At 26.1% G+C, this 20,561-nt stretch overlaps 1 protein-coding gene and 1 pseudogene across 1 annotated transcript; one reads left to right on the forward strand and one right to left on the reverse strand.

Annotated features, from left to right (window-relative positions):
• The first annotated feature begins 7,943 nt into the window (after window positions 1-7,943).
• Window positions 7,944-10,158, forward strand: LOC143175717 (cytochrome c oxidase subunit 1 pseudogene; annotated as a pseudogene).
• A 9,638-nt stretch (window positions 10,159-19,796) lies between these two features.
• LOC143175715 (NADH-ubiquinone oxidoreductase chain 4-like) lies at window positions 19,797-20,495 on the reverse strand (the record flags this gene model as incomplete). Its single annotated transcript, XM_076374138.1, is given in 1 exon segment — window positions 19,797-20,495. A coding segment is annotated over 1 exon segment (699 nt), but the record flags the coding sequence as incomplete, so codon positions are not given.
• Between the last annotated feature and the right edge of the window lie 66 nt (window positions 20,496-20,561).

Here is a 20,561-nt window from a genome sequence, read left to right on the forward strand (position 1 = left end):
GAATTTTATAGTTTTACATAGTTTTATTTAGCAATATATAGTTTTACATAGTTTTATTATCTTTATATAGTTTTATATAGTTTTGTATAGTTTCAAATAGTTTTATTAGTTTTATATAGTTTTATATAGTTTTATTAGTTTTATATAATTTTATATAGTTTTATATATTTTAATATAGTTTTATATACTTTTATATAGTTTTATATACTTTTATATAATTTCGTATAGTTTTATATAGTTTTGTATAGTTTTATTTGTTTTATATAGTTTTACACAGTTTTATATAGTTTTACATAGTATTATACTGTTTTAATAGGTTTATATAGTTTTATATATATATTCATATCGTTTTATATAGTTTTATATAGTTTTATACAGTTTCGTTATAGTTTTATATAGTTTTGTATACTTTTATATAGTATTATATAGTTTTATGTAGATTTATATAGTTTTATATAGTTTTACATAGTTTTGTATAGTTTTATATAGCTTTATTTGATTTCCATAGTTTTATATAGTTTTATATAGTTTTATATAGTTTTACATAGTTTTAATAGATTTATAAAGTTTTATATAATTTTCTATAGTTTTATATTGTTTTAAATAGTCTTACATAGTTTTAATAGATTTATATAGTTTAATATAGTTTTGTATAGTTTTGTATAGTTTTATATAGTTTCACATAGTTTTATATAGTTTTGTAATGTTTTATGTTGTTTTAAATAGTTTTACCGTGTTTTATATAGTTTTACATGGTTTTATATAGTTTTATATTGTTTTATATTGATTTGTGTTGCTTCATACAGTTTTAAATAGTGTTAATAGAATTATGTAGTTTTATATAGTTTTATGTAGTTTTATATAGTTTTATATAGATTTATATAGTTTTATGTCGTTTTATATAGTTTTATATCGTTTTATATAGTTTTATATAGTTTTATATAGTTTTATTAGTTTTATGTATTTTTACACAGTTTTAGATAGCCTAACCTAACCTAAGATCAAAGTGTATTCTCATAACACAAATCCAGATCGCTTCTCGGCCTTATAACTAAGATTAGCGTGTACTCGAATAACCCAAATCCAAATCGCTTATCGCCCTTATGGCTAAGAACAATGTGTACTCGCATAACACACATCCAGATCGCTTCTCCGCATTATGGCTAACATCAAAGTGTACTAGAGTAGCACACATCCAGATCGCTTCCCGGCCTTATGGGTAAGTTCAAAGTGTAATCGCATAACACACATACAGACCGCTTCTGGGCCTTATGGCTAACATCAGAGTGTACTCGAGTAACCCAAATACAGATCGCTTCTCGGCCTCATGGCTAACATCAAAGTGTACTCGCATAACACACATGCAGAACGATTCTCGGCCTTATGGCTAAGACCAAAGTGTACTCGAATAAACCAAATTCAGATCGCGCCTCGGCCTCATGGATAAGATCAAAGTGTACTCGCATAACACACATCCAGAACGCTTCTCGGTCGTATGGCAAAGATCAAATTGTACCCGCATAAACTAAATCCAAATCGCTTCTCGGCCCTATGACTAAGATCAAAGTGTACTCGCATAACCCAAATCCAGATCGCTTCTCTTCCTTTTGGCTATGATCAAAGTGTACCCGCAAAAAACACATCCAGATCGCTTCTCGGCCACATGGCTATGATGAAAGTGTACTCGAACAACCCAAATCCAGATTGCTTCTCGGCCATATGTCTAACATCAAAGTGTACTCGCATAACAAACATCCAGATCACTACTCGGCGTTATGGCTATGATCAAAGTGTACACGCATGTCAGTCATCCAGTTCGCTTCTCGGCCTTATGGCTAAGATCAAAGTGTACTCGCATAACCCAAATACAGGTCGCTTTTCGGCCGTATGGCTAAGATCAAATTGTACCCGCATAAACCAAATCCAAATCGCTTCTCGGCCCTATGACTAAGATCAAAGTGTACTCGCATAACCCAAATCCAGATCGCTTCTCTGCCTTTTGGCTATGATCAAAGTGTACCCGCAAAACAAACATCCAGATCACTACTCGGCGTTATGGCTATGATCAAAGTGTACACGCATGTCAGTCATCCAGTTCGCTTCTCGGCCTTATGGCTAAGATCAAAGTGTACTCGCATAACCCAAATACAGGTCGCTTTTCGGCCGTATGGCTAAGATCAAATCGTACCCGCATAAACCAAATCCAAATCGCTTCTCGGCCCTATGACTAAGATCAAAGTGTACTCGGATAACCCAAATCCAGATCGCTTCTCTGCCTTTTGGCTATGATCAAAGTGTACCCGCAAAACAAACATCCAGATCGCTTCTCGGCCACATGGCTATGATGAAAGTGTACTCGAACAACCCAAATCCAGTTTGCTTCTTGGCCATATGTCTAACCTCAAAGTGTACTCGCATAACAAACATCCAGATAGCTCCTCGGCCTCATGGCTAACGTCGAGGAGTAATCGCAAAAGACATATCCAGGTCGCTTCTCGGCACTATAGCTAAGATCAAAGTGTACTCGAATCACGCAAATCCTGGTCGCTTCTCGGCCTTATGGCTGAGATCAAAGGCTACTCGAATAACGCTAATCCAGATAACTTCTTGGACTTATGGCGAAGTGCAAAGTGTACTCATATAACACACATCCAGATCGATTCTCGGCTTTATGGCTAAGATCAAAGTGAACCGGAATAACACAAATCCAGATCGCTCCTCGGCTTTATGGCTTTGATCAGTCTGTACTCCCATTAAACTCATCCCGATCGCTTCTCTGCCTTCCGGCTAAGATCAAAGTGAACTCGAATAACCTAAATCCAGATCGCGTACCGGCCTTATGGCAAAGAACAAAGTGCACTCGCATAACACACATCCAGATCGTTTCTCGGCCTTATGGCTAAGATCAAAGTGTACACGAATAACCCAAAACCAGATCGCTGCTCGTCCGTATGGCTAAGATCGATGTGTGCTCGCATAACACATCCAGATCGCTTCTCGACCTTATGGTTATGATCAAAGTGTACTCGAATAACCCATATCCATTTCACTTCTCGGCCTTATGGCTGAGATGAAATTGTGCTCGCATAACACACATCAGGATCGCTTCTCGGCTGTATGGCTAAGATCAAACTGTACTCCAATAACTCAAATCCAGTTCGCTCCTCGGCCTTATGGATAAGATCAAAGTGTACTCGCATAACACACATCCAGAACGCTTCTCGGCCTTATGGCCAAGATCAAAGTGTACTCGAATAATTCAAATCCAGATCGCTTGTCGGCCGTATGGCTATGATCAAAGTGTACACGAATAACCCAAATCCAGATCGCTTCTCGGCCTTATGGCTGAGATCAAAGTGTACTCGCATATCACACATCCAGAACGCTTCTCGACCTTATACCTAAGATCAAAGTGTACACGAATAACCCTAATGCAGATCGCTGCTCGACCGTATGGCTAAGATCAAAGTGTACTCGCATAACACACATGCAGAACACTTCTCGGCCTTACGGCTAAGACCAAAGTGTACTCGTACAGCCCAAATCCAGATCGCTTGACGGCTTTACGGCTAAAGTCAAAGTGTACTCGAATAACACACATCCAGATTGCTCCTTGGACTAATGGCTAGTATCACAGTGTACTCTAATAATCTAAATCCAGATCGCTTCTCGGCCTTATGGCAAAGATCATAGTGTACTCGCATAACACACATCCAGAACACGTCCCGGCCTTATGGCTAAGATCAAAGTGTACACGAATAACCCAAATCCAGATCGCTGCTCGTCCGTATGGCTAAGATCAAAGTGTACTCGCATAACACACATCCAGATCTCTTCTCGGACTTATGGCTAAGGTCAGAGTGAACTCGAATAACCCAAATCCAGATCGCTGCTCTGCCGTAAGGACAAGATCAACGTGTACTCGCATAACACACATCCAGGTCGCTGCACTGCCATATCGCTAAGATCAAAGTGTACTCGCATATCACAAATCCAGATCACTTCTCGGCCTTATGGCTAAGACGTAAGTGTACTGGAATAATCCAAATCCAGTTCGGTTCTAGGACTTTTGGCTCAGATCAAAGTGTACTGCCATAACACACCTCCAGATCGCTTCTCGGCCTTATGGCCAAGATCAAAGTGTACTCGAATAATTCAAATCCAGATCGCTTGTCGGCCTTATGGTTAAGATCAAAGTGATCTCGCATAACACACATCCGGATCGCATCCCGGCGTTACGGCTAAGATCAAAGTGTACTCGCTTAACACTTGATATTATCCATAATGCCGTGAAGCGATGTGGAACTGTGTTATGCGAGTATTATATAATTTTATAAAGTTTTATACAGTTTTGTAACGTATATTACAGTTCTATATAATTTTATACAATTTTATGTAGTATTATACACGTTTCTATAGCATTATGTAGTTTTAGGCGGTTTTACATTGTTTTGTATTCTTTTTCATTGTATTTCACCTTTTACATTGTGTTATGCAGTTATAAGTATTATTATGAAGTTTTGTGTAGTTTTATATGGTTTTTTATAGTTTTATACAGTTTTATTCAGCTTTATATGGTTCTATTAGTTTTATACAGCTTTATATACTTCTGTTAATTTTATATAGTTTTATACAGTTTTCTATTATTTTATACAGTTTTAATTAGTTTTATATATTTCTATTAGTTTTATATAGTTTTATACTGTTGTGTACTATTTTATACAGTTTTAATTAGTTTTATATATTTCTCTTAGTTTTATATAGTTTTAGTTAGTTTTATATAGTTTTCTATAGTTTCATATAGTTTTAAATAGTTTTATTTAGTTTTATATAGTTTTATATAGTTTAATATAGTTTTAATAGATTTATATAGTTTTATATAGTTTTATGTAGTTTTAAATAGTTTTATATAGTTTTATAAGGTTTTATGTAGTTTTGTTAGTTTTATATAGTTTCATACAGTTTTATATAATTTTATTTAGTTTTATATAGACTTATTAGTTTTATATAGTTTTACATAGTATTATATAGTTTTCTATAGTTTTACATAGTTTTGTATAGTTTCATATAGTTTTCTATAGTTGTATATAGTTTTATATAGTTTTGTATAGTTTTGTATAGTTTTGAATAGTTTCATATATTTTTATTAGCTTTACATAGCTTTGTATAGTTTTATATAGTTTTATATAGTTTTATATAGTTTTATAGAGTTTTATAGAGTTTTATATAGTTTTATTAATTTTATTAGCTTTGCATAGTTTTAAATAGTTTTATATAGTTTAATATAGTTTTATATTGATTTGTATTGTTTTATACAGTTTTATATAGTTTTAATAGATTTATATATTTTTATATAGTTTCATATAGTTGTATATAGTTTTATATAATTTTATTTAGATTGATATTGTTTTATGTACTGTTATATAGTTTTACATAGACTGCTATTGTGTTATGTAGTTTTATATAGTTTTATATAGACTGCTATTGTTTTATGTAGTTTTATATAGTTTTAATAGATTTATATAGTTTCATATCGTTTTAAATAGTTTAATATATTTTTAATAGATCTATACAGTTTCATATAGCTTTATATAGTTTGAAATAGTTTTATATAGTTTTATATAGTTTTATATAGTTTTATATAGTTTTATATAGTCTTATTTAGTTTTATATAGTTTTATTAGTTTTATATAGTCTTACATAGTTTTATATAGTTTTATATAGTTTTATATAGATTGATATTGTTTTATGTAGCTTTATGTAGTTTTAATACATTTATATAGTTTTATTTAGTTTTATATAATATAATAAAATAAATCCCTTTAAATATAAAAATTTAATTAATAACACCAATAAATAAGAAAAAATTAAATAAATATATAATAAAATTTAAAATTATATAAATAAGCTAAATAAAATAAGCCATTAGGTTCATAGTCCTAAAAATGGAATATTATTCTTTTATATAATTAGTAATATGCGTGATTATAAGGATTATTTTGATGTAATATTTAATGTAAAAATTTTACTATTACTAATTTCTTTTTTCTTAAAATTTTTAAATCAAATTTTATTCCCTAAAAATTTTATTTAAATTTAAATTTTAATAGATTACTATCATCTAAATATTAATTTTAATTAATCATTATAATTAATAATTAAATCAAATTTTATTCCCTCAAAGTTTTATTTAAATTTAAATTTTAATAGATTACTATAATCTAAATATTAATTTTAACTAATCATTATAATTTAATTTATAACTCCATCAAATTTTATTCCCTAAAAATTTTATTTAAATTTAAATTTTAATAGATTATTATATTCTAAATATGAATTTTAATTTATCATTATAATTTAATTTATAACTTAATCAAATTTTATTCCCTAACAATTTTATTTAGCTATTAATAAAATTTATTAAATATTTTTTTTAATATATTTAAGTGTGATTGCACATAAATCTTTGAATTTTGAAGAATTTAAAAAAATTAAATAAATATAAAATAATAAAAGTTTTTGAAATTATCTCTAAATTCTAATTTTATTAATTCTATTAAAATTTTTTTATTAAATAAATTATTTATTTATTAAAAAATTAAATATAATTTTTCTAATCATAATTTTAAATTTTTTAAAATTACTATAATTTATGAAAAATTCAAATTATTTTTTAAATAATTAATAAATTTATATTTAATTATAAATTAATTTTAATAATTAATCAATTTTTATATTAACTTTAATTTTATCTTATATACCAATTTTAACTTTATATTTAAAAAATTTTTTTTATTTATGATTAATTATAGAAACTTTAAATTTAATTTATATTTCTATTATATGTTTTTTAAATTTTAATAAAAGAAGAATTTTATATTTTTTAATTTCTTCTATCTCAGGATTAATAATAATTTTTTCATATTTAATAATTATAATAAATAAAGAAATAAATATTTATTATGTAATATTTATATTCTCTATTTGAATAAAAATAGGTATTATACCAATACATTTTTGAACAAATATTATTATAAAAAATATAAATTATTTTCTTATTTTTTATTTTACAACATTTATAAAATTTATTCCAATATTAATTATTTACTATTTTTGTAATTAAAATTTTTTTTTTATATAACTTTATATTTTACATTATTAATATCACCAATTTTTATAATATCTCAAATTTCACTAAAATTAATATTTTCATATTCATCAATATTTCATTCATCATTAATAATTTTTTTAATTAATTTTAATAATGAAATTTGATTACATTATTTTGTTATATATTTATCAATTTCTTATTTACTTTTTATATCCTGAAATTATTTTAATTTTTATAACTCTATAAATTTAAAATCATATTTATATTTTAATAAATCAAACAAATTTAAATTAACAATATTAATTCTTTTATATTGTCAATTACCACCAATAACCTCATTTATTATAAAAATTGATATAATATAAAATTTAATAAAAATAAATATATTTAAAATAACTATTTTTTTTATTATAATAATATCTGTATTTTCAACATTTAACTATTTTAATTTTTTTAATTTAAACTTTTCTGATACTCAAATAAAATACACTTACATATTTAATTTTAAAAAATTAATATTTAATTTTCTTTATAATAAAATATTTTATTTATTTATTTCTTTTTCAATAATATATTTTTTTTACTAAAATTTTAATTACTAAAATAATAATATTTTTAAATTTGCTATTTAATATTTTTATTTAAATTATAAAATTTTATTAATTAATAATATCAGAATTATCTATTCATAAATAAATTTACAATTTATCCCTTAATTTCAGGCATGATATTTTTTATAAAGATTGTAAGTTAATTAATAAACTCTTATCCTTCAAAGATTAATATGTAAATAATTTTATCAATCTTAAAAATTTAAATTTTTATATTTAATATATCAAAATGATTTTATTCAACAAACCATAAATATTATCAACAAACCATTAATATACTTTATTTTTGCAATATGATCAGGAATACTTGGATCATCAATAAGAATAATTATTCGAATAGAATTTAGTACTCCAGGATCATGAATTAATAATGATCAATTATATAATACTATTGTAACAGCTCATGCATTTTTAATAATTTTTTTTATAGTAATACCATTTATAGTTGGAGGATTTGGAAATTGATTAATTCCACTAATATTAGGAGTTCCAGATATAGCATTTCCACGAATAAATAATTTAAGTTTTTGATTATTAATTCCTTCAATTATACTATTAATTATTAGAAGAATTTCTGGATCTGGAATAGGTACAGGTTGAACAGTTTATCCTCCATTATCATTAAATACATTTCATACATCAATATCAGTTGATTATGGAATTATTTCACTTCACATTGCAGGTATATCATCAATTTTAGGAGCAATAAATTTTATTACAACAATTTATTATTCAAAAAATATTTCATTAAATTATAATCAAATTTCATTATTTCCTTGATCAATTATTATTACAGCAATTTTATTACTCTTATCATTACCTGTATTGGCAGGAGCTATCACAATACTATTAACTGATAGAAATTTAAATACATCATTTTTTGAACCATCAGGAGGAGACCCAATTCTTTATCAACATTTATTTTGATTTTTTGGTCACCCTGAAGTTTATATTTTAATTCTACCTGGATTTGGTTTAATCTCACAAATTATCATAAATGAAAGAGGAAAAAAAGAAACATTTGGAAATTTAAGAATAATCTATGCTATATTAGGCATTGGATTTTTAGGTTTTATTGTATGAGCACATCATATATTTACTGTAGGTTTAGATGTTGATACTCGAGCATATTTTACTGCCGCAACTATAGTAATTGCTGTTCCAACAGGAATTAAAGTATTTAGATGACTATCAACATTCTACACAATTCAAATTTTCTTAAATCCATCAATTTTATGATCTTTAGGATTTATTTCATTATTTACAATTGGTGGTTTATCAGGAATTATATTATCTAATTCATCAATTGATATTATCCTTCATGATACATATTATGTTATTGGTCATTTTCACTATGTTCTATCTATAGGAGCTGTCTTTGCAATTTTCTCAAGAATTATCCATTGATATCCAAATTTTACTATATTAACATTAAATAAAAAATTATTAAATATTAATTTTTTTATAATATTTATTGGTGTAAATTTAACATTTTTTCCTCAACATTTTTTAGGATTAATAAGAATACCACGACGATATTCTGATTATCCAGATGCATATTATTGCTGAAATTTAATTTCTTCAATTGGATCATTAATCTCATTTAATAGATTAATTTTTTTTATTTTCATTATACTTGAAAGTTTAATTAAACAACGATTAATTCTAATAAAATACATTTTTTCATCATTAGTGTTAAGGTTTTATTTGGCTACATGTGTACATTTATTGATTGGAACAGTTTATATAGATATAATTTAATATTGAGTTATTATGCTAACAGTTATAAGTAACATTTTTACATAACGATGTTCTTGGCGCGAAAACACTAAGCACGTGTTACCCCATACCCAAGCACAAGCGGAAGGGAAGAAGAAACTTATATCTAAATGAGCATCGTTGCTACAACGCCCTCATATATATATTCTATGTTGTTCCCATTCATGGCGGTCACTTTGAATAATCATAAGCTATATTTTCCAACACTCCCCCTTTCAAAGTGCCCCTAAATATATTTCTTTCAAGTTAATTTCGCTTACAGTAATTAATCGATACATTAATTTCGCATTTTTAACAAATCTATAAATTTTTCTACTTTACATTTTGGTATCGACTTAGTTAACATATCAGCAACCATTTCATCTGTTTTAAGATATTTCAATTCTATTTCACCACGTTCTTGCATCTCCCTTGAATAATGGTAGCGTATATCTATATGTTTACTTCTATTATGAAATACGTTATTTTTACTAAGTTGAATCGCACTTTGGTTGTCGCAAAATATATTTACTTTATTAACCATTAAACTAGTGAGTTTCGTATATGATAAAAATCTTTTTAAATATATAGCCTCTTTCACAGCCTCTGACATTGCCATATATTCAGCTTCCATTGTTGATAAAGCTACAGATTTTTGCTTTTTCGAGGCCCAGCTGATTGGCCCCCCTGCTAATATTGCAATGTACCCAGACCGCGATCTTCTTCCATTTTCATCAGCTGCCCAATCTGAGTCGACATATAATTCAACTTGCTTATTGCTGGCTAGATAAGTAATTGTTGGAAAATATAGCTTATGATTATTCAAAGTGACCGCCATGAATGGGAACAACATAGAATATATATATATGAGGGCGTTGTAGCGACGATGCTCATTTAGATATAAGTTTCTTCTTCCCTTCCGCTTGTGCTTGGGTATGGGGTAACACGTGCTTAGTGTTTTCGCGCCAAGAACATCGTTATGTAAAAATGTTACTTATAACTGTTAGCATAATAACTCAATATTAAATTATATCTATATAAACTGTTCCAATCAATAAATGTACACATGTACCCAAATAAAACCTTAACCGGTTATGGGCCCAGTAAATTAAAATAGTATCATAGTCCAAAAAGGGAGGTTAGCCAATACCACGTGTTCGAGGAAATAAAGAAACATGAATACTATAAACACGCAACGCTGCGAAAAATTAAATAATAAAAACTACGAATCATGGAAAATAGAAATGAAGAGCATATTGCGATTTAATGAACTATGGGGATATGTGAACGGAACAATAACAAAGACAGGTACAAATGATATTGAGTGGAATATAAAGGACGAGAAGGCTCTCGATTTAATTATTTTAAGTATAGATAAAAGCCAGTACAACCACATTAAACGTGCAGAAACGTCACAGTGTGCATGGAATGCATTAAATTAGGTGTACGAGTCCAAGGGCCCCATGCGACAGTGTATTCTATATAAACAATTATATAAAATGAAAAAGGATGAAAGTCAAAGCATGGCGCAGTACATAGACAATTTTGTCCAAAAGGTGGAACAGCTCGAGGAGTCCGGTGGAAAATTACCAGATACTACCATACCAATAATGTTACTTACGTCACTGCCAAATGAATATGAAACCTTTTGCATTGCTATCGAGTCAAGAGAAAAAATGCCAACAATGGACGAGCTTAAAGTTAAACTATTAGAAGAGGAAATCAGAAAAGCTGACAATGATGGAGCAAAATGTTCAAACGAGGAAGCATTGCTATCAAATAAAAAACCATACGACAAGAGATTTCAAAAGGATCACAACCAAAAACAGAGAAGTGAATGCAATCAAAATAAAAAGTTAACCAAATGTTATACATGTGGAAAGAATGGGCATTTGGCTAAATATTGCAGAACCAAACATAGAACCCACTTCCATACAAAAAATAAAGGCGACGCAATGATAGCTGTAGCACTTAATTCAGGCTCGCTTGAATCAAATGAATGGTATTTGGACAGTGGTGCAACAGTACACATGTGCAAAGATGGAAACATGTTCAAAAATCTTGACGAAACGAAGAAAAGCAAAGTTTGCACCGCAACAGAAAGCAGCACAAGTTCTCGAGGAATAGGAGAGATACAAATGAAAGTAAATTCAAGAAACAATTCTGAAAACAATATAAAATTAAAAAAGGTTATGTGGCTACCAGAATTTAGGAATAACTTATTATCAGTATCGAGCGTCACTGAAAACGGGTACTCAGTCAACTTTAACAAACACTCAGCTACGGTAAAACGCAAAGATGGGTCTGTTGTCTTAACCGCATACAAATAAAATGGACTATATGCAGTGAAAACTGGAAAGAATCAACAAGCCATGCTAGCAGAAAAAGACGACGACAAGCTTATAAGATGGCATAAAAGGCTCGGTCACTTAAACTTCAAAGATTTAAAACAATTGTTAAACAAAGAAATGGTAATGGGAGCGAATATAAACCATCAAAAATTATCAAACACACAGAGATGTGAGATATGTGATTTAAGTAAGGCACATCAATTACCATTTAAAGAATCGAATACAATAGAAAAAGACACTCTAGGATTGATACACACTGATATATGTGGACCAATGAGCACACCATCTCTAGGGGGAGCAAGGTATTTCGCAACCTTCATTGACGACAAAACAAGATATACAGAAATAGCGATTCTTAAGGAAAAATCCGAGATATTTAGTGCTTTTAAAAAATTCAAAACTCGGGTAGAAAAGCAACTGGGAAAATCAATAAAGAAATTACGGAGCGACAATGCAAGAGAATACTTGTCCAAAGAATTTTCTGAATATCTCGAGAAAGAAGGAATAACGTGGCAACTATCTACCGCGTATACACCTCAACAAAATGGCATTGCGGAACGTGCAAATCGGACGATAATAGAGATGGCACGCACTATGTTGACTCAATCGGGACTACCAATGAGTTTATGGGCAGAAGCAGTTAACACATCGGTATACATAAGAAATAGATGCCCAACGAAAAAACTTAATAATTCAACACCGTATGAAGCATGGATGTGTAAGAAGCCATACATTGGATTCATGAGAATATTCGGCAGCAAAGTGATCGCATTTGAAAAGGGGCGAAAAATAAATAAATTTATGCCTAGAGGTAAAGAATACGTCCTCGTAGGGTATTCTCAAGAATCAAAAGCATATAGATTGTGGGAACGAGGAACAAAATCCATAATGGTACGTAGAGACGTTCGATTTCATGAATATACCGAAAATAAAGCAAATATAAATAATGAAGAAACCGAAAACAATAATACAATTTTGCACTCTTTATCAAATAAATCCAACATAATTCCTGATATCCAAGACGAAAACACGCATACATCTGAAGCAGAGGAATCAGACAATGGTACTGAGGAGATTTCAGATGACGAAGAACGGCAAGAAAACAATGAGTCACTACTCTACAGAAGGTCAAGAGGCCGCCCCAAACTGGACCGAACCGGAGCTCGGGGAAGACCTAAGAAAATTTATCACATGGCAAACACTGTCGAAACTGACTACATTGAACCGAAAACAGTGGTACAGGCAATGAAGAGTAAAGAAAAGTCTTTGTGACTAGAAGCCATGCAGAAAGAATACGATTCACTAATAGATAACAAAACATGGGAACTAGTTGACAAGCCAAAAGACGTGAAAGTACTCACGAACAGATGGGTATTTAAAATAAAATCAAATTACTCTACTCTAAACAAATTTAAAGCAAGACTTGTGGCCAGAGGAAATGAACAAAAGAAGGGCATAGACTTCGACGAAGTATTTGCACCCGTGGCACGACTTGAAACTATACGCACTCTTCTTGCAGCAGCAGTCGAAAATAAAATGCATGTGCATCACATGGATGTGGTCACCGTGTACGTACAGGGTGAGTTAATTGATGTCATCTACATGCAGCAGCCCGAGATGTTCATCGAAGCTAATAAAGAAGACAAGGTATGCAAGCTTAACAAGCCATTATACGGACTTAAACAAGCTGGCAGGGAATGGTATTGTACTTTAAATAATTATCTATCGCATATTGGTTTAAACAAATGTCAAATCAATCCGTGTGTTTATGTAGATAGTAGAAAAGAAAGTGACGTTATACTAATTATATATGTAGACGATATTCTTATAGCATCCAAAGATTTACAGAAGCTTGTAGAAATAAAACAAAAATTGAAAGAAAGGTTCAAAATAAACGACTCGGGAAAAGTAACCAATATACTTGGAATATCCGTTGAACGAGAGGGTGATACTGGCCGTATAAAACTGAACCAACGAGCGTATATAATGGAGGCACTTCAAAAATTTGGCATGGAAGACTGCAAACCGATGAAAACCCCATTAATGCCAAATGAAAAATTTAATAACTCAAATGAGGAAGAAGGTGATCTGAAAAATATTCCATATAGAGAATTAGTAGGAACTTTAATATATTTGTCGAACCCTACACGACCTGACATAGCATTTGCTTCGAATGCTCTCAGTCAATATAATGACAAACCATCTCACTACCACTGGAAAATAGCGAAACATGTCCTTCGATACTTAAAGGGTACAATTAACTATGGAATTACTTATCTAGCCAGCAATAAGCAAGTTGAATTATATGTCGACTCAGATTGGGCAGCTGATGAAAATGGAAGAAGATCGCGGTCTGGGTACATTGCAATATTAGCAGGGGGGTCAATCAGCTGGGCCTCGAAAAAGCAAAAATCTGTAGCTTTATCAACAATGGAAGCTGAATATATGGCAATGTCAGAGGCTGTGAAAGAGGCTATATATTTAAAAAGATTTTTATCATATACGAAACTCACTAGTTTAATGGTTAATAAAGTAAATATATTTTGCGACAACCAAAGTGCGATTCAACTTAGTAAAAATAACGTATTTCATAATAGAAGTAAACATATAGATATACGCTACCATTATTCAAGGGAGATGCAAGAACGTGGTGAAATAGAATTGAAATATCTTAAAACAGATGAAATGGTTGCTGATATGTTAACTAAGTCGATACCAAAATGTAAAGTAGAAAAATTTATAGATTTGTTAAAAATGCGAAATTAATGTATCGATTAATTACTGTAAGCGAAATTAACTTGAAAGAAATATATTTAGGGGCACTTTGAAAGGGGGAGTGTTGGAAAATATAGCTTATGATTATTCAAAGTGACCGCCATGAATGGGAACAACATAGAATATATATATGAGGGCGTTGTAGCGACGATGCTCATTTAGATATAAGTTTCTTCTTCCCTTCCGCTTGTGCTTGGGTATGGGGTAACACGTGCTTAGTGTTTTCGCGCCAAGAACATCGTTATGTAAAAATGTTACTTATAACTGTTAGCATAATAACTCAATATTAAATTATATCTATATAAACTGTTCCAATCAATAAATATACACATGTACGCAAATAAAACCTTAACAATAAGAATGAATTAATTTATCCCCTTCTGAACATTGATTTAATGAATTACCTATAATTCTTTTTAAAAATTAATTTAATATGGCAGATTTTAAGTGCAATGGTTTTAAACACCATAAATAAAATATAAATTTTTATTAAAAATTGCTCATTGAAATATATATTCATTTCCAGACCCAAATTCACCATTAATAGATAACCTAATTTATTTTTATAATTTCACAATAATTATCTTAATAATAATTACTATATCTATTATTTACATAAATTGTATAATTATAGAAAATAAATTTATTAATTTAAAATTTATTAAAAATCATAATTTAGAAATAATTTGAACTATTATTCCAATAATTATATTATTAATTATTTCTATTCCATCATTAAAAATACTTTACTTTATTGATGAATTATGAAACCCAACCTTTTTTTCAATTAAATCAATTAGACACCAATGATATTGATCTTACGAATACCCAGAATTTAATAATAATTCAATTGATTCTTATATAATTAATCTATTAGAATTAAATTCATTTCGAATATTAGATGTTGATAATCGATTAATCATCCCATTTAATACACCTATTCGAATTTTAACAACATCAATAGATGTAATTCATTCATGAACAATTCCTTCAATAGGAATTAAAATAGATGCAACACCAGGACGAATTAATCAAATATCTTTAATCTCATTACGACCAGGATTATATTTCGGTCAATGTTCAGTAATTTGTGGAGCCTACCATTCATTTATACCAATTACTATTGAAAGAACAAATTTGAAAAACTTTACAAATTGAATAAATAACTTAAATCTATAAATAAAAAAGAATTAGTTAAATTTATAACATTAAATTGTCAATTTAAAATTATTTTTATAAAAATATTTTTTTAATATTATCATTAAGTATCTTAAAAATAAAGAATTAACCTTTTAAGTTAAATATAATAAAAAAATATTCTTAATGATAATAATTAAAAATAATTCTTTAATTCCTCAAATAAGACCAATAAAATGAACTTTAATTTTAATTTTAATTATTATTTTATTCTTTATTATTACAATACTAATTCATTTCATAATAAATAATTTTATTAACTAAAATAAAATAATAATAAAAAAATAAATTTCCAAAAAAAATGATAAATAAATAACTATATAAAAATATTATGATAACAAGCATATTCTCAATTTTTGACCCTTCAACATCTAATAACTATTCTTTAAATTGAATTATTATAATTTGACCTATCTTAATTTTCAATTGATCTTATTGATTTATTCTCTCGCGATTTAACTTTAAATGAATTATATTAATAAACTTTATTTTAAATGAATTTAAAATTTTAACAAAAAAAATTGATCATTATAATTTAATTATATTTTTAAGATTATTTTACTTAATTATAAACATAAATCTAATTAGTTTAATACCTTATGTATTTACACCTACAAGACATATAAGAATCAATTTAAGATTATCTTTAAGAATATGAATTAGATTCATAATATTTGGTTGAATTAAAAATACAAAACATATATTAATTCACCTTGTACCAATAAATACACCCTCAATATTAATAAGATTTATAGTATTAATTGAATCAATTAGAAATTTAATTCGACCATGAACTTTAGCAATTCGATTATCAGGAAATATATTAGCTGGACATTTATTATTATCTTTATTAGGTTCCTCAATAACAAACTTATCAATTAAATTTATCCCAACAATAATTATTATTCAAAATTTATTAATAATACTACAAATTTCTGTAGCATTTATTCAATCTTATGTATTTTCAATTTTATCATTATTATATTTTAATGAAACAAATTAAATTTATGAAAATTAATATAATTATAAATTCAAAAAATAATCCATTTCATATAACAACAAATAGACCATGACCATTAATTTTATCATTTAATCTTATAAACTTATTATTTAATAATATTATTAGATTCAATTTAAATTTTTCCTTTCTTAATTTATTAAATTTATTTACATTAATACTAACATCATATCAATGATGACGAGACTTAATTCAGTCTCCATTCCATGGAATTCATGTAATTATTGGAACCATATTTTTAATTATTTGTTCTTTACGATTAAAAAAAAATCACTTTTCAATAATTCATCATTTAAATTTTGATCTAGCATCATGATATTGACATTTTGTTGATATAATCTGATTAATTTTATATATTTTAATTTATTGATGAATATATTAAATTATATAAATAGTATAATAAAATTACATTTAATTTCCAATTAAAAAATTTACAATTAAAATTTAATTTATATAATATTTTTTATTTTAATAATAATATTATTTTTAATTTTTATTCCAATATTAATTTTCTTAATTAATAAATTCTTATCAATAAAAATAAATAAAGACCGAGAAAAAATTAAACCATTTGAATGCGGGTTCGACCAATTAACATCCCCACAATTACCATTTTCTATTCAATTTTTTTTCATTACTTTAATATTTATAATTTTTGACATAGAAATTATCTTAATCTTACCTATTATTAATTCACTAAATAACTTACAAAATTCAACAATTTTAATGTTTTTAATATTTATTATAATTCTTTTTATAAGATTATGATACGAATGAACATTTAATTATTAAATATGAATTTAAAAAAATTATATATATATATATAAAAAATTAGGATATTATTTAATAAATTAATATATAACATTAAAATTGCAATTTAAAATAATTTTATAATATATCTCAATTAATTGAAACCAAAATAGAGGTAAATTAATGTTAATAATTTAAATGAATACAAAATATTCCAATTAATGAAATAATAAACTATGAACTTCTAATTCATTTCAAAATGACATAAATCATTTATATTTCTAAATTTATATAGTTTATTAAAAACATTATATTTTCAGTATAAAAAAAATTTATTACTTAAAAATTTATAAATATTTAAAAATTTAACAATTACAATTATATTTTCAATATCATACTCTAAATTTAAGCTATTTAAATATAATAAAATTTGTATAAATAAAAAAAATATAAAAATAATTAATTAATAAAATAATATATTTACAACACCAATATTTTCTTTATAAATTTTAATTAAAATACCATTTTTAATTATAAAATTAATTAAAAATTTTAAATTTATTATAAAAACTTTATCTACAGATTTATCAAATATAACCTCAAAATTAAATATTTTATTAATAAATCAAATATAAAAAATTTTTAATAAATATTCTGAATAAAATGTACTTAAAATAAAATTAAATACCTCAAAATATTCTTTTTTTAAAAAAATTAAACTTTTAAATTCAAAATAAAATATTAAAGACAAAAAATATATAAATAATAAAATATATTTATCATTTAATGTTATCTTAAAATTTTCATAAATAAATATATTATAAAAATATTTACCATAAAAAATTCTAATAAAACTCATAAAAAAAAAGAATAACTTTATATTTTAATCCCCCTTCATATATATATATAAAATAATTAACATAATAAATTAATACCCAATTTAATAAACGAATACTATAACTTATCGTAAATACAATTGAAATATATAACATAATTATAATAAAAGTAAGTAAATTAAAATTATAAAATATCTCCATAATTAAATCCTTAGAAAAAAAACCAGTAATAAAGGGAAATCCACATAAATTTAAAATTGATAAAATACATATTAATCTTTTTAAAGGATTAACATAATAATTTCCCCCCAAAAAACGTAAATCTTGTATACCTAAATTTATATGAATAAATCTTCCAACACTTAAAAACATTGTAGACTTAAATAAAGCATGACAAATTAAATGAAAAAATCCTAAATCAATATTACCTAACAATAAAATCCTTATTATAAAACTTAATTGACTTAAAGTTGATAAAGCAATAATCTTTTTAAAATTTATTTCAAAATTTGCTATTAATCCAGACATAAATATTGTAAACCTAAAAATTAATAATATAACAATATTCATAAAATTTAAATCTATAAATATTCTATTATAACGAATTAATAAATAAACACCTGCAGTTACTAAAGTAGAAGAATCAACTAAAGAAGAAACAGGTGTAGGTGCAGTTATAGCTGCTGGTAACCAAAAAGAAAATGGAAACTGTGCACTTTTTGTTAATATTATAATTGACATAAATAATAAAATTAATTTATAATCCTGATAAAAAAAAACATTTCAAGAACCAAAAAATGACAATATACAAACAATCAAAATTAAAGCTACATCAAGTAATCGATTACAACAAATAGTTAATATACCAGAATTATAAGAATTTTTATTTTGATAATAAATTACCAAACAATAAGAAATTAACCCCAACCCATCTCAACCTAAAATAATACCAATTATTCTAGGTCTTAAAATTATTAAACATATAGAAATTATAAAAATAAAAACTAACAATTTAAAACGTTCAATATATAAATCTTCTTCTATATATTCAACACTATATAATATAACAATTCCAGTAATTAAAATAACTGTACGTAAATATATTATACAAATAAAATCAATATAAATAACAAATCTAAATTTTATAGAATTCATTTCAACAATTATTCATTCCATAAAATAAATAATTTTAAATAAATATAAATAAAATCCGAAAAAAAGAAAAGAAAAATATAAATAAAAAATAAACCATAAATCTTATAATAATAATTTAAAGTAAACATTACATCTTTGAAATCACAATTCAATATTTTTTTTAAACTACTTAAATTTAATAAAATCAAATTATAAAAATATTGATAAATTAAAAATAAATAAATTTAAAGGGATTCAATGAGATAAAACAATTAAGTAATCTATTAAACTATATTTATTAATTTTACAAAAATTAAATTCACCATGTTGTGTGTACCTAAATAAATTTAATGAATAAAAAAATCTAAAAAATATTAAAATTATTAAAATAAATAAATTAAAAAAATTTCAATTAACTAAACTTATAATTAAAAAAATTTCACTAATTGAATTTAATGATAATGGAGCAGATAAATTTGATGTACATAATAAAAATCATATTAAAGACATTCTAGGATATAAATTTATTAATCCTTTATTTATTAATATTAATCGTCTATTTCTTGATAAATAACATAAATTTACTAAAAAAAATAACCCTGATGAACCTAAGCCATGAGAAATTATTATTATATATCTCCCTTTAATTCCACTATTTATTAATGTTATCATTCCCCTTAATGTTAACCCTATATGAACAACTGAAGAATAAGCTACTAAAATTTTCATATCAATTTGACGTATACATAAAATACTAATTAATATTGATCCAACAATTCTAAAATATATAATAATTTCATTAAATTCAATAAAATTTTTTATAAATATTAACATAAATCGAATTAAACCATAAATTCCTAATTTTAATAAAATCCCTGCTAAAATTATTGACCCAATAACAGGAGCTTCAACATGAGCTTTTAATAACCAAGAATGAAATATAAATATAGGAATCTTAACAAAAAATGTATAACTAAAAATTAAAAATATAAATATATTCAAATACTTAATTTTTAATAT

The sequence above is a fragment of the Nomia melanderi genome, unplaced genomic scaffold (assembly GCF_051020985.1).
Source record: "Nomia melanderi isolate GNS246 unplaced genomic scaffold, iyNomMela1 scaffold0168, whole genome shotgun sequence".
Taxonomy (NCBI): Eukaryota; Metazoa; Arthropoda; class Insecta; order Hymenoptera; family Halictidae; genus Nomia; species Nomia melanderi.